Here is a 17047-nt window from a genome sequence, read left to right on the forward strand (position 1 = left end):
ATTGTACCGATGTAGAATCTAAATCATTTCAGAGGCTCACATTGGTAGATTTAGTAGCAATTCCTTCACAGTTCTATGTTATTTAGCTATGGTTCATACTACATGATTTTCATTCTAGGTATTTATCTGTTCGAGAAAGGCACATAAATCAATTAAAATAATCTGATAATCCAATGTCATTGTTGAGCTAAATGCCTGGAAAAACCCAAAAAACAATCTTAACAATCCAAGGTCAACTAAAAAAAAGATGATTTAAGTAATTATGAAAATGACAAACACCCAAAAGACTCAATGCTATTATAACAAAACCTATTCATTTCCTGAGCGATTCACCTATCCAATTAAAGAAACACTTAGGACCATTAAAATCAGGAGTTCTGGTCCAAAGAAGTGACAAAGGAGGCTGCTGAACTCACTTCTTCCCACAGAGAAACTAAAAATTCAGCTACACATGGAACAATTCCCTCTGAAAGAAATCTAAAACCTAGCTGAGCAACTCTTACACCTTTGGCAAAAAAGAAAAACCCACATCATAACAGGTAGGAAAGGTTATAACACAATCTCATAAACCCCACCCCTGACAGTGACACACCAGCTGACGCACCATGGGGAGGGAATTCACAGCTCATGGATTCTCCCTGAGGAGTGAGTTTGGGACCAAACACCTAGCACCTCAACATTTAAGACTTCCACTTGTGAGACAGGCCCCCAAAACACCTAGCTCTGAAAGCCAACGAGGCTTGCATTCTCGAGACCCACATGACTACACAGGCATACCTCGGAGATACTGCAGGTTTGGTTCCAGACCACTGCAATAAAGTAAATACAGCAATACAGTGAGTCACGTGAATTTTCTGGTTTCCCAGTGCATATAAAAGTCATGTTTACACTATACTGTAGTCTATTCAGTGTGCAATAGCATTATGTCTAAAGAAACAATGTACGTGTTCTAATTGTAAAATACATTATTGCTAAAAGAAAGCTAACCATCTTCTGAGTCTTCAGTAGTCATAATCTTTTTAACGGTGGAGGGTTTGGAATATTGCAAAAATTACCAAAATATGACAAAGACACAAAATGAGCAAACACTATTGGAAAAATGGCACTTATAGACTTGTTCAAGGCAGGGTTGCCACAAACCTTCAATTTGTAAAAAACTCAATATCTGCAAAGCACGATAAAGTAAAGCACAACAAAACAAGATATGCCTGTACAGCAGATAAAGAAAGAACAAAACTAAACAAAACACAGTTCCTAATGGGCTCTCACTCCAAAAGGATGGAATAGGGAAAACAGGACTATACTGTTTTAAGGTTTGAAGACTATACATGAAATGGTATATTATTATTTGAAGGAAGGCTGTCATAAGTTGAAGACGTGTATTTCAAACCATAAAGAAACCACTAAACTTTTTAAAAAGAAGTATAAATAACAAGACACAGCGAAGATAAAATAGAATAATAAAAATACATAATCTAAAAGAAAACAGATAAAGGGAGACAAGGTACAAAGAACTGATATAAGGGATAAAAAACAGATGGCAAGAAAGTACATTTAAACTGACTATATCAAAAATTACATTAAATGTAAATGGTCTCAACAACCCAATTAAAATGCAGAGCTTATCAGAATGGGTATAAAAGCAAGACTCCATTATATATTGTCCACAGAAAAGAAATTTAAAAAATAAAGCCAGAGACAGGTTTAAAAAAATGATAGAAAAAGATACTACAGGGCTTCCCTGGTGGTGCAGTGGTTGAGAGTCCACCTGCCGATGCAGGGGACACGGGTTCGTGCCCCCGTCCAGAAAGATCCCACATGCCGCGGAGCGGCTGGGCCCGTGAGTCATGGCCGCTGAGCCTGCACGTCCGGAGCCTGTGCTCCGCAACGGGAGAGGCCACAACAGTGAGAGGCCTGCGTACCGCAAAAAAAAAAAAAAGAAAAGAAAAAGATACTACAAGTAATAATCAAAATAACACTGTCATATCTACATCAACATCAGAAAAGGTAGACTTCAGAACATGGACTACTACCAGGTATGAAAGGAGACCTTACATAAAGATAATGGAATTCATTTATAAGGAAAACATAACAATCTGAAATGTGTATGCACTGTATTAGTTTCCTAGAGCTCCTATGACAAACTACCACAAACTGTGTGGCCTAAAACAATAGAAATTTATTTTCTCACAGTTCTGGAAGTTAGAAGTCCAAAATAAGGTGTTGGCAGAGCCATGCTCTCTTGCAAGCCTCTAGGGGAGGATCCTTCCTTGCCTCTTCCAGCCTCTTGTAGCCCCAGGTATTCCTTGACTTCTGGCAACATAACTCCAACTTCTGTTTCCATCACTACATGGTGTTCTTTCCTTTGATGTCTGTTTTAACATGGTGTTTTCATCTTCTTGTTATGAAAATACCAGTCATGTTGGAATTAGGCCCATCCTAATCACCTCATCTTAACTCCATTACATTTGCCAAGACCCTATTACAAATAAGGTCATGTCCACAGGGGCCAGGAGTAAGGATTTCAACATATCTTTTGGGGAGACATAATTCAACTCATAACAGGTACCCAGAAACAAATGCTAAAAATAAAACAAAAACAGAGAAATGAAAAAAGATACAGATAAATCTAAATTACAGTTGGAGAAGTCAACACTCCTCCCTCAGTAATCAATAGAACAAGTAGATATAAAATTAGTAAGGATATAGAAGATATTAACAACACTCTCAACCAATTTAACCTAGTTGACATGTATAGAGCACTTTATGTAATAACAGATGAGTATGTATTGTTTTCAGGTACACATGGAGCATTAACCAATGTACACCATGTTTGGAGCCATAAAGCAAATTTCAACTAATTTAAAAGAACCGAAGTCATACAAAGTATGTTCTCCAATCAAAATGGAATTAAACTAGAAATCAACAAGGGAAAGACATCTGACAAATCCTAGGATCTGTCGAAAGGAAACAATACTCTTCTAAATAATTTACGGATCAATGAGAAAGTCACAGGGAAAATTAGAAAATATTTTGAAAAGAATAAAAATGAAAACACAATATAGAAAAACTTGTTGGACCTTACTTTGAGGTCCACTTTGAGTGCTTTGAGAAAAATCTGTATCATTAAATGCTTATATTAGAAAGAAAAAGAGATCTGAAATCAACAGTTTAAAGCTTTCACCTTAAGATGCTAAAAAAGAGAAGAAATTAAATCCAAATCAAGTAGAAGGAAAAATAATAAGGGAAGCAAAGGTCACTGAAACTGAAAACAGAAAAAAACAATAGAAACATGAAACCTATAGCTACTATCGTACTTAATGATGAAAGTAAAGGCTTTTCTCCTAAGATCAAAGACAAGGCACTCTCAGCACTTCTAGTTAACATTATATAATGCAGTAAGTATTCATTGGGAGATGTAGGAAGTCCTAAAGTCTACAAAAAGGCTGCTACCATGAATAATTGAATCTAGGAAGCTTGTAAAAATACAAGGTCAATATAAAAAATTCAATTGTGTTCCCATATACTAGCAATGAACAACTGGAATTGAAAATTTTGTAACCATAAAAAACATGAAAATTTTAAGGATAAATTAACAGAATATGTACAAGAATTGTTTACTAAAAGCCACAGAACATTAGAGAGAAATTAAAGAAAACCTAAACGAATGGAAGATAAACCATATTTATGGAATAGAAGATTCAATATTGTTAATATATCTTTTTTAGTAAAGATGGCCTACTGATTAAGTATAATACCAGTCAAAATCTCAGCAGAATTGACAAGCTGATTCCTATATTTATATGGGAAAAACAGAAAACCTAGCATAGCCAAAACAATTTTGAAAAAGAAGACATAGTTGGATTCACATGACCTGATTTTATGACTAACTATAAAGCTATAGTAAACAAGACAGTGTGGTATCAATACAAGGACAGATATGCTAATTGACTGAACAGAATAGAGTCTAGAAATAGACCTACACAATATGTACTCAGTTTAATTCCAACAAAGGTTCCCAGACAATTCATGAGAAAAAAAGTCTTTTCAACAAATGGTGTTGGAAGAACTGGACTTGCATTTGTAAAACAAATGAACTTCAACTGTTATCTTGCAACTATGATAGATTATAGATAAAAATAAGTAGCATCAGCAGCAACAGTAGAAGAGGGTAATAATAATTATGTTTGACACAATTTGTTTTTAGAAAAGTCAAATCACTGTTAGGTAGTAATAAGCATGTAGTCAACTAAATAATCTACATCAGCAGCTTTAAATTTTTCCAGTAAGACAGGCTCCAAATATATACACGTAGACATGAATTCACAGGCCTCCTGCAGTAAACCCATAGTCCCACCTTCAAGTGACCTGAGGCTATAGGTTGAAAACAACTGCTACATCTTTATCTTCCTTTCCACCAATAAGACTACTGACATTTATATTTCGAACTCTGACTTATCTTCATCCTCTCTTTTTCCTGTTTTTTTTTAATATTGTATATTTCTAAGCCTAAATGTAAGATGTCACATTTTTTCTTTGTATTTCACTAAATATTTTACATGAGTATTTCATTCTGAAAAATGATTTAAAACTTCGTATTTTAATTCCTGTAATGCAAGCTGTATGATCAATTTGTAATATTGGTGAAACTGTCAAACAAATCAGGTCCTAGAACAGAATCCTGGAAAGATGGCCTAAAGAGGATGATACCTCAAGTTTATAAAGGGCATTAAACAGTGGAGTTGTAAATGATACAACAATTCTGAATGCTATGAATGTCTTCTAATCAAATTGTCCGTATTTCAGAAAGGTACCACTCAGATTTTCAAATCATTTGCTGGTTGACGTTATAAATCGTGAACTCACAGTTTTTTTAAAAACTCCTTTTCTGAAAGTGGGACAGTCTAAAGTTAAGTCACGCAGAAATAAGATGTTTCACAGTCACATAGAAATGTGTCACAGTCACACAGATATAAAACTATTCTTGTATAAATGGTTCCTAGGTAACATTCATTTGGTTGTAAAACTCTAAAAGTAGGGACTATTTCATTCACCTTTGTTTCTCACAGTTCTCAGAACAATGTCTAAAAAAGGTATCCAGAAAATGTTTAATAATCAATTATTTGAATAAAAACATTTATTCAATATAAACAGGGTACTATAAACCTTTGTTTATGTTGAATAAATGTGCTTATTCTAATAAATGGACTTGGAGAATAAAGACTTGGACAGGAATGTAGACATGTGACTAAAAGATACGTTACTACTTATCCACTATAAAAAGCAGACTATTACATACTCACATAAAATAAGTTTTGACTATCACAGGGAAATATAAGAATGAGAAGTTGACACAAAGATATAAAGAAAGCTCCAAATGTATACAGGTTTTTTAAATGTCTTCCTACTATATTTACTCTCTTAGAAAAAAATACTCCAGCCTGAAATCAGAAGTATAATACCAGAGCTTATTCAACTTAAAAATTTTTTTTCTAGGTGTTTCAAAAACAATTTTTATGTGAATTTATGGCTAAGTATATGTTCCTTACTCAGGATCTACCCAAGTTAGTACACCCAGCACTAAACTAAGAAAACAGGAAGTACTATGGGATAAAACTGGTAATGCTATGTAAATAAAACAATTCATTTATAAATAATAATAAATGATCACTCCACACCACAGTAACTTAGGATGATTTGAGAATAAATACTTAACTTTGAGAAGGATTATTGGACTGGCAGTGTGTTGCTGGTACATGTCAAGATTATTCATCTCCCTGACAGTAATATTAACCACAATCCATTTCAGTTAGTTCACTTTATCATTTTCTGACTAATGTTAGAGAAACAATGTCATTGAAGGCTGCTTAAACTAAGTGTAGGCTTAACCTCTGTTACAGTCATATAAAAACTTCCACTAGAAGGTAATTTCTAGTAAAAAAACAAATCTGCTATACAGAGTGCTAATACTTTAAACATACAAATTTAAAAAAATAGTCATACAAAACCAATAGATTGTTTTCCTAATTTAAAAACAATACTTCAGCAAATCCTCTAAACACACCACAATATATTGCCCCGTGTGTGTATGTTCACATTTTGCTAAACTCAATTTTAAACTGTGGGGAAAAAGTTGCACAGCCATATTTTAAACAAAATATTATCACATTGAACATGTAATAATTTAAAGTTTTAAAAGGTCAGTGTACCCATGAAAAATTTTCTTCAGTATTATACAAATACTACATAAAAAGCAGTTTGCTATATAGGATCCCCCAAATTAAGTACTTTGCTAAAGGTCCCTTCTAATAAATGGAGGCAGGCTGACACAAGTCTATCTAAATACAAAAATTTCCTACTGTGGTTCTTGAATTTTATCTTTCCAGGCTATTTCCCCTTTCATTTTGGATGTTCCTTTTAGAAAACATCTGCACTTACATTCTACTTTCTATAAAATCATTTTCTTTTTCTATTAATGTAATAGTTTTTCTCTGTGAGGGTATTTATTCTTGTTTTGTTTTTAAGGCTTCTTCTGCTTCTTAAATTGTCTTTGTTTCTTCTGGTTTCTTTTATTTTTCTATTCCATTTAGTCTCTGTTGTCCTTCACACTGAAGGCTGTCTTTAAATGTCTGCTACCTTCATTTTTAAGAATGAGGCACGAAAGAGCTGACTGAAGTACACTGAAGTACACTTTTAATAAGCAGCATGTGAACGGGTAGACTTCACTGAAGAGAAAGCAGGTGGGCTCCAAGTAGGATCCTTAAATGTCAGTACTTTTCAGGTCTTTTCTCTTGAGCCAGTCAGTATATCCAAAGAGTAACACAATTTTCTGTCTTACAGGGTGGGGCTGGTACAAGCCTGGCTGTCGGAGTTCCGATAGCATGACAGCAAAAGGGGTCTGGGGGCCTTCACCATTCAGTTCTTAAAGCTTTCTGTTAATCCTCCTGTTTTCCATTCCTTACCCTTCAACTCTCCCTCTGCTGTTTTTGTTGTTCTCAAATCAGAAACTTCTCCAGTACAATTTCTCCAAAAAGTAAACCTCTAGTCTTTTGCCAAGATGAAGGTAAAAGTAGTTGCATATTGGAAAGAAGTATAAATGCAAGTATTCAATGTAAACTATTCTTCTGGTTATATCTAAAGTCTACCAGTTCAGTGATAGGGACAGACCTGAGATCAACTCATAGCCTGAACACTTGGAAAATGTATGACCTTAGAGAGTTTCTTAACTTCACTACATCTTAGTTTCATTATGTGTAAAATAAAGATAATAACACATTCCTTACAGTGTTGTTGAAGGGATTAAAGAAGGGCGCTTATACAAAATGTTTGTTAAAGGCACCTACTAGGGCTTCCCTCACAATCCTACAAAAAGATTCTAACCTTTCCCAATATCATTTTTTTTGCTGACTGGACTATAAACGCCCCAAGGCCAGGGAATGTAATTTATATCAAAATCCCTAAGATCCATGTGGCATATAATAGTATATTTGATGCCAAGATTAAAATATTTTTAATATATTTTGTCAGCCAATAAAAAATAGCCAGATGTGGGGTAATTTTAAATTTCTTTCTCTGCCATTATGTTTTATTTAAATACTTTAAGATCCATTATTTACTGTTATAATACAATAACGTTGTTTTATTTTTTTAAGCTTGAATTCCTTTGGTTTTGACTGAAGCCCAATAAATAGAAACAAAGTAAAAGCTATAACGCCTATCATTTTGAAACAATATTGCCCCTCCCCCCCCCGCCAAAAGAGTGTTCTTTTCCCTCTGTGACATCTAGATGGTATACTGATTCCCAGTATATCTGTTACAGAGCCTACTAAAAGGACTGGCATTCGTCAGAAACAGCACTTAAAACTTAAAGAGATAAAGAAGTGCTGTCTGATCAACAACAGTTAAATGTCGGTAGTCAATTCCAGGTCAAGATGAATGCTGTATATTAAATGTGTGTGTTAGGAGAAATATCTCACATATAAAAACACACAACCAAATGTAGGAGATAAAAAGGAGACAGGAGGCGGGGCGGGGTGGTGGTGGAAATCATCTACTTTTGCTTTAAACAAAGAGAGAGAGAGAAAAAAAAACACAATAAATACAAGGACAAACAATAGCAACTCATCAACCAGTAAATAAATTCAGAACAGCCTTGTCATTCAGTTCTCTTCAGTTATCTCAGAATATACACTTTAGAAACATTTTGATCCAGACTAGAGCAATGAAAGTTGCTAGTTTAACAGACTGTGGATGGTACAACATTGTAAGACAGGTTTAAAATAAACAAACAAACAAACAAACAAAAACCTATGATTAACTGGGACCTGGATCAAAATTTAAAATACAGTTTGAAGATCTGATAATAGTAAACTTTGCTCAAATTTCTACACTGCAAGGTACGAATTAGGAGATAGAGGTGTAGGGTCATTTTCCCCTAACGTTTACTTTTCTTGACTCTTAAACAAAATAACAGCTCACATTGTGCTTGCACACTACAGTTGAAAACTGCATGATTTTTCTTTTCCCTCTACCTTGAACTCTTTCTTTCAGTATTTTCCTTCACTTTAAGAATGTGAGCTCTAATAAATATTAAATACTTGATTATATGTTGGCCAGTCCTGTTTTTTCCCCCCAATCTTCAGTTATTTTTTACTAAAATAGTAACTTAGAAGATTGTATTTTATCTAATCTCCAGAAACTAAGAGTCCCTCGCACAAACTATTACTCAATGAACAATCAATAAATGAAAAACACAAATGAATGCTCGAGTAGTAACATCAGGTATTCTCTAGATTTAAGCAAACATTCAGCTTTTTCATAAAACAGGCTTAGTCAAAAAAGCTTGGGGCATTACCTGGGACAAACACACCAGGAGTAGGCAATTGGGGAAAGCTTTCCTTTTTCAAGCAATGGAATGCTGGTTGTCTCTTACCATGCATTTCAGCATGAGAGGTGAAAAGCAACTTGATGAAATAACATCAAAACAGACTTAGCAATTGATGCCAAACGTACAAAGCAGTATAGCATACTGCAGCGTTTCTCAAGGTTTCTGGGCCAAAACTCATAGTAAGAAATCTGTCACTTCAAATCATAACCCAACACACACACACACACACACACGCGCACGCACACACACACATGCACATGCACACACACCCGTCAAGCAGAAGATTCGTACATGATGCACATTGCTTTCTTTTTTTAATGTAATGCTATACTATTCCATTCCCTTTTTAAAATGCTACTTGTGAACTGCATAGTGTTTAAATTCTGGTTCTATCCACTAGCTGTGTGACTTTGTACAACTTGCTTAACCCCACGGTGCCTCAATTTCTGCCCCTGTGAAGACAATAATAACGTTACCAATCTTAGAAGGTCTTTGTGAGGGTTAAAAGAATTAACACGTGTGATATTCTTAAATAAGAGCCTGGCATATACTAAGTCCTTAATAAACATTAGTTAACAGTAATAAAGTGAGATGTTCCTACCTTCTGAAATTTACAGCTGAGTTTTCATTTGCAAGATTTCACTTGGAAATGGATGGTTCCATTTCAATCTAACAACATACTTGTTTTTTGGAATAGGTATCCAGGTATATACATTACATATTCCAAAATAACTGCTGATCAATTAGAACAGAAATGATTGTACCTGATTATCTTGATTTTCCTTAGAAAACTGGCTTACACAATTAATCTCCTACTAAGGAAAAAAATAAATAAATCACAATAGCACAAAAAAATCTTACTAATCCACCAAGGAAGCCCTGGTACTGAAACACTCAGCCATCATAATTTGTTTTTATGGTATGACATTTTGTAAATATATTCTTGTCCTAATTATAACTTCTTATAAAGAAAAGACAAAAAAAATGTTCTTATCTCTTCCAAGGAGACTGTCAAAATATAAAAATCAGTGTGTATTTGTAAAATATGGATTAATGTCACTTCAAAGTTTATGCATGGTTAGATCTGTCTTCTCGTCAGTCAGAATTTCAGACTAGTGATGAAACAACAGGGAAGGTGGAGAAAAAAAAATCAACTTCAAAACTGATCTCTACTTTTTTCAGCTTTAAAGGAATAAATTAAACCATTATGTTAAATGAGGAGTTTCTCAATACAAGGAAATATTAAATTTTCATTGTGATTTTCAGACTAGACATTTTTTTTGCACTGCCCCATTTAGACTTTCTTTTTGAAGAGAATGATCAGAAACATAATACAGAAGAAAGGGTGTTGATTACATTAATTCAGCTTCAAAAGAGAATTCCCTGTGCAACATGGAAGAGATTACCAAATAAAATTGTATCAATGCTACTAAAAGTCTTCTGAAAACCAGCTTTGGGAAAATTAAATGGACATAAACACACATAAATAATTCAATGCATTTTAAAGCTAGTCAGGCTATATTATCTTAAGAAGGAGGGTAAGCTCTGTTTATATTTTAAATTAAGCTTTGCACACGTTTCCTTTGATTTCACAAGTTTATTTACACAAATAGTAATGTTTGCTAAATGTATACTATGGGACAAACTTCAATATAATTCTATTATAATCGTTTTTCATACAGATATAGCTCATTTTATGTATGTGATGCATTCCTGAAAATATGTATATAAACAGATATTTCAAAATGGAATCATACTGTAAACATTAGGCAGATTTTAATACCAATAGGAATGAGACACATTTTATAAAGTAAACAATGTTATACATGGAAAGCATGTATCAAATACCTGATATGCTTATTTCACTTAAAATAATTCAGTTAATTCCAAACTCACTTATTTCCATGAATATGTAATGAAAACAATTAGTAGTAGCAGAATTCCATTTTCATGAACTTGAATGACTTTTGTAGCATTTGAACTACTGCTGCTTTATAGGAAAGGAGATGCTGTAGGTTATGTGGTTGAGTATTAGAGCTCCCTACTTCTCCCCAGCTCTGATAATCGCACTACTGTTGGCTAGCCAATTAAGCGCTGTTCAGCTAGTGTTGAAAACACTCTTTATAAATTTTCCTTCCTCAGCACAAAATACAACTCTTTCACAAAATCTCTTATAATATAAAAATGGATACTACTACAATTAAACACACTAAATCACAAAAGTGGTATTTTTATGTCTTTGTATAGTGGATATGGACATTTATAGATAGAGAATAATGAAAATAACTCTTTTGCTTTGGCTTTTGAGCCCCTTTTTACTTTTAATCTAATAAAATAAAAAAAGCAAAATTTCTATTGCTTGTCCAGTGGGGCATAAAAATAACCTTATTTATCACATACAGAAGATAAGTTATAAAGACATGAATTAAAACAGTGTTTTACACACCTAGCAAAACTATTTGGCAAGTTCCTTAGAAACAGCTGCAACATACAAATAAGATTCAATTTGAATAAAAGATTCTGTTTACTTGGCAAATAGTAACAGCATTTTGCTGATACTATTTCATCGGATTCTCATAATGAAAAAATTCATAGGACCTACTTTAAAAAAATTGTTTTGAAGGATTTCTTCTGGTCATGTAAGATTTTTAGTGGAACAGAGAACAAAGATGAGGGTCAGAGAACGGAAGCTTTTGGCAAGGAAGTAGTAAGACGAGGTGATAGGGTTATGGGAGTTCTTGTTCAGGTACAGTGATGGCAGAAGAGAGCAATACAGCCACAGCAGAAAAATCCAAATAGCCTCCCACTTAGCACCATTGCTACTGTTCCACCAAGATATAAACATGCACCTTGTCCACAATCCATCCAACTACTCACTACATCTTAAAGAGCCTACAAAAAGTCCTCTAGAGCACAAAACATCTTAATAAGTTATGTGCTTAAATGGAAGTCCAAACTGAAGGACTCGGCTTAAACAAAAAAAGGCAATTCTTCTAGATGTCTAGAAAGGTTATATATTTATTTTGTGAGGCAAATTTTACATTTTAACAATTTAATGAAAAATGAGATCTTTAATTTCACTTACATAAAATTCAAATAAAGGATAGTAGGATATAATAGTCTGAGAATTAAAAAGCTGTCCAGTTTTTACTATTGACCTACTGCATGGCTCACTACACAAGTCAAACTAATACAGTCCTCATTTATTAGACAAGAGAGCTCTACAGATTCCAGTGAAATACTACAGGGTCTTAGAACAAGTACAATACCTAAATGTAAGTAAGGCTTTCCTTTAAAAAAAAAACCAAAAAACATTTATCCATTTATTATTTCTCATAGTCAATGGGTCACCTGGGAAATTCTGCTGATCTGGGCCACAGTTGGCTGCTCTTGGTTGTGCTTGCTCATATGTTCGTGGTCAGCTGAGGGCTGGCTCGTGTAGGATGGCCTCAGCTCACACAGCTCAGCCATCCTCCAGGTGTCAGTCCTGACCCTCCCACTAGTTAACCTGGGCATGTTGTTCTCAAGGTGATCAAAGAAAAGTAAAAGCAGAAACATGCAGGCGCTTTTTCAAACCTCTATTTTGTGTCTAGTTTACTAATTACCTCTTTTTCTCCCCTTACTGGCCTTTTTATTGTTTTTGTTTTTTAAGTGTTATAAAATATACATAACATGAACCTTACCATTTTAACCACTTTTAAGTGTAAGTTCAGTGGCATTACATTCAGGCTGTTGGCCAACCATCACCACCTTCCATTTCCAGAACTTGTTTCATCTTGCAAAACTGAGACTCTATACCCATTAAAGTCTCCATTTCTCCCTCCCCCCGGCCAGGCCCCGGCAACCACCATTCTACTTTCTGTCTCTATGAATTTGACTACTCTAAATACCTCACATGAGTGAAATCATACAGTGTTTGTCCTTTTGTGAATGGCTTATTTCACTTAGCATAATGTCTTCAAGGTTCATCCATATTGTAGCATGTGTCAGAGGTTCCTTCCTCTTTAAGGCTGAACAATATTCCACTGTATATATGTACCACATTCTGTTTATCCATTTATCCATTAGTGGATACTTGGACTGCTTCCATCTTTTGGTTATTGTAAATAATACTATTATAAATATTAAAATTGGTATACAAATACCTCTTCGAGTCTCTGCTTTTATTTCTCTTGGGTATATATTCAAAAGTAGAATAGCTGGATCTTAGGGTAATTCTATTTTTTATTTTGAAGGAACTGTCATACTTTTTTCCACGTCAGCTTCACCATTTTACAGTGCCACCAGCAGTGCACAAGGGCTCTAATTTCTCCACATCTTCACCAATACTTGTTATTTTATGATTATTTATTTATTTTTTAATTAAAGCCATCCTACTGGCTGTGAAGTGGCATCTCATTTGGTTTTGATATACATTTTCCTAACAATTAGTAATGTTGAACACCTCTTCATCTGCTCATTGGCCATTTGTATAACTTCTTTGGAGAATTGTCTATTCAAATTCTTCACCCGTTTTTGAATCAGGTTGTTCGGTTTTTGTTGTTGAGTTTTAGGAGTTCTCTATATATTCTACACATTAATCCCATATCTGATAGTTAATGTGCAAACAGGGCTTTCTTTTGAAAATGAAAACTCTCCTTTAAAAGTGAAAAAGGATTCAGGATATTCTGTTTGTTGATAATTCAGGACAGAAAAGGAAAATTCTTAAAGAATACCTGATGATATGAGAATATACTTATAGAAAAACCAGTGTGTGTGTGTGTGTGTGTGTGTGTGTGTGTGTGTGTGCATAAAACATAATTATTCCTTATTGATATGTGGTAAATTAGAGGTAGTTTTTGTTATTTACATGTTTCATATTTTAAAATTAAAAACAGACTAACTTTAACAAGTTTTTAGAACTTGGGAGAAATGTCATGTATATTTTATTATTTAATTCATTTAACACATTTATTGAATGGCAGGTCCTATACTAGGCAAGGGAGAAATAATGGTAAACAAGAACTCTATCTTTATGAACTTTAGTGGAGCACACAAGAAGAACCAAAACAAGTAGGTAGAAAGATATGTAAAAATGCATGATATTTTAGGTGCTCTGAAAGAAAGAGAGGAAGGAAGGAATCAGTAATGGTCTCTATAAAGACGTGTTGTTCCTAAAGGACTGAGACAGTCAGCCTCCTTCAGAGCAAGGAGATGAACGTTCAAGGCAGAGAAAGCAAACTGTGGAGTTGGGAAAGATTCATTCTGCATGCAGTGATAAGTCAAGAAAGGTTTAAGCACTGAATTTATGGAATTCAAAATTACATTTAGGGCTTCCCTGGTGGCACAGCGGTTGAGAGTCCGCCTGCCGATGCAGGGGACACGGGTTCATGCCCCAGTCCGGGAAGATCCCACATGCCGCGGAGAGGCTGGGCCCGTGAGCCATGGCCGCTGAGCCTGTGCGTCCGGAGCCTGTGCTCCGTGACGAGAGGGGCCACAGCAGTGAGAGGCCCACGTACCGCAAAAAAAAAAAAAAAAAAAAAATTACATTGAAAGAGGATCCATTCTGCTGTAGTGAGGAATGGCTCAGAGAAGGGCAAAAGGTAGAGGAAAATCACTTAGGAGACACAGAACAGTGTGGGGTTACTTCTCTTTTTACAAGAGAGCTGGTGAGAAGTTTCCATGATGTTCTTTGTATCTTTTATCAAGTACTGACACCCTTAGAAGAAGTTGATATTTGGGAATAATATCTCCTTAAATGTATATGAAGAAAAAAATATAACTGTTAATATTTTTAACTGTCATCAGGGTTACCATGTATATTAAATTTTTCTAATTTAAATTTGAGAATAATGAAAATACATTTAAAAGACAAATATATTAAAGTTATAATAATATTAAAAATATTTTTTAAATATGATGTGAAAATAAAGATAATCACTTGAAAATTTTTATATTCAACATAGTGATATTTCAGATGATTACTAAGAAATTACCTTGGACAAATCTCTGAAGTTACTTGGCAAAGTAAGATCCAGTTCTTCTGATTCATAATTAGTAATGACCCAGGGAAACACTGGGTACTGATTTAAGTCATTGTAACTCCGTCCTGGAAGAGGAAAAAAAAGTCATTCTTAATTTAGAAGAATGAAATGATAAACATTCAGGAATATACTAAATGTAACAAGAACAACAATTTTTGAGTGCCAGACATTGTTCCCAGTGCTATCCATTCATGATTTCATTTAATTCTCACAATAACCCTATGAAATTGGTATCACCCTCGTTTTACAGATAAAAAAACCGAGGCACAAAAGTTTATGTAACTTGCCCCAAATCATGCAACTACTAATGGTTGAACTACATTCAAATCCACATACTCTGTACCCACATCTTATAAATTACACAACTATTTTTTATTAGTTAAAAGCCTGCACCAAATAAAATAATCTTCATTAAGAATTCAAAAAACAATTTGCAATCTCATAGAGTTTCTCAAAACCAGAATCCTTTCTTTGCCATTAATTAATCAACCAACCAATCAACTGATCAACCAAGTTCAAGTGACTTCACCCCTATGGGCATTCACAGTCAACTGTAAAATCACCAGGTTGCTCTTAATAACTCTGAAATTTCTGTGACAGCTTTCAAATTCTATGCTCCTTTGAACATAATGCACAGCATCATAGATGTTGCTTACTCCATTCCCAAATGCTGCCACATACTCTTCTATGCTTCTTCTAAACTAATGACATTCAACGACACATTCAGGTCTACTAAAAATATGAATAAAACAAAGAATGAGGTAGCCCATCCACGTAGAAACAGCAGTTTTCTGGATATCACCCCTTTGGGAGGCAGCATGGTAGATGACATCATTGTTTCTGTAGTAAAAATGTTGGCATTTGACTCCACGATTTTACTAGTCTATAACCTATTTTTACTTAGATTTAATGTGAACAGACTCTTATGTCTAAATTACAAGGCAAACAAGGATATTAATACTGGTTGAATTCCTTTCTTACAGTGTATTCTATCATCTCCATTCTCTTCCTGTTCTTAAATAAATACGGATATCAAATCAATATACAGCTGAGTATTACAGTAGCTCTCGACACAAATTCTTGGTATCTAAGCCTCCCTTATGATTGGATGTTTGGTTGTTTTTTTAAACATCTTTATTGGAGTATAATTGCTTCACAATCGTGTGTTAGTTTCTGCTTTATAACAAAGTGAATAAGCTATACATATACATATATCTCCATATCTCCTCCCTCTTGCGTCTCCCTCCCACCCTCCCAATCCCACCCCTCTATGTGGTCACAAAGCACCGAGCTGATCTCCCTGGGCTATGCGGCTGCTTCCCAATAGCTATCTATTTTACCTTTGGTATATATGTCCACGCCACTCTCTCACTTCGTTCCAGCTTAGCTTTCCACCTGCCCATGTCCTCAAGTCCATGCTATACGTCTGCGTCTTTATTCCTGTCCTGCCCCTAGGTTCTTCAGAACCTTTTTTTTTTTTTTTTTCAGATTCCATATATATGTGTTAGCATACGGTATTGGTTTTTCTCTTTCTGACGTACTTCACTCTGTAAGACAGACCTTGGGTCCAGCCACCTCACTACAAATAACTCAATTTCGTTTCTTTTTATGGCTGAGTAATATTCCATCGTATATATGGGGCATATCTTCTTTATCCATTCATCTGTCGATGGACACTTAGGTTGCTTCCATGTCCTGGCTATTGTAAATAGAGCTACAATGAACATTGTGGTACATGACTCCTTTTGAATTATGGTTTTCTCAGGGTATATGTCCAGTAGTGGGATTGCTGCATCGTATGGTAGCTCTACTTTTACTTTTTTAAGAACTTCCATATTGTTCTCCATAGTGGCTGTATCAATTTACATTCCCACCAACAGTGCAAGAGGGTTCCCTTTTCTCCACACCCTGTCCAGCATTTATTGTTTGTAGGTTTTTGGATGATGGCCATTCTGACCAGTGTGAGGTGACACCTCATTATAGTTTTTTTTTTTTTTTTTGCGGTACACGGGCCTCTCACTGTTGTGGCCTCTCCCGTTGTGCAGCACAGGCTCCGGATGCGCAGGCTCAGCGGCCATGGCTCACGGGCCCAGCCGCTCTGCGGCATGTGGGATCTTCCCAGACCGGGGCACAAACC

General features: G+C 34.9%; 1 protein-coding gene across 4 annotated transcripts in view; it reads right to left on the reverse strand.

Annotated features, from left to right (window-relative positions):
* Positions 1-17047, reverse strand: part of LRBA (LPS responsive beige-like anchor protein) — a 736343-nt gene that overhangs the window by 184244 nt on the left and 535052 nt on the right. For all 4 annotated transcript variants that reach the window (XM_027117137.1, XM_027117135.1, XM_027117138.1 and 1 more), the window contains one exon: positions 14863-14975. In XM_027117137.1, the coding sequence (XP_026972938.1) occupies positions 14863-14975 (113 nt within the window). The remainder of the gene's footprint in view (positions 1-14862; positions 14976-17047) is intronic.

Source organism: Aethalodelphis obliquidens, unplaced genomic scaffold (genome assembly GCF_003676395.1).
Source record: "Aethalodelphis obliquidens isolate GAN/ISIS:26980383/991018 unplaced genomic scaffold, ASM367639v1 scaffold17, whole genome shotgun sequence".
NCBI classification, from domain to species: domain Eukaryota; kingdom Metazoa; phylum Chordata; class Mammalia; order Artiodactyla; family Delphinidae; genus Aethalodelphis; species Aethalodelphis obliquidens.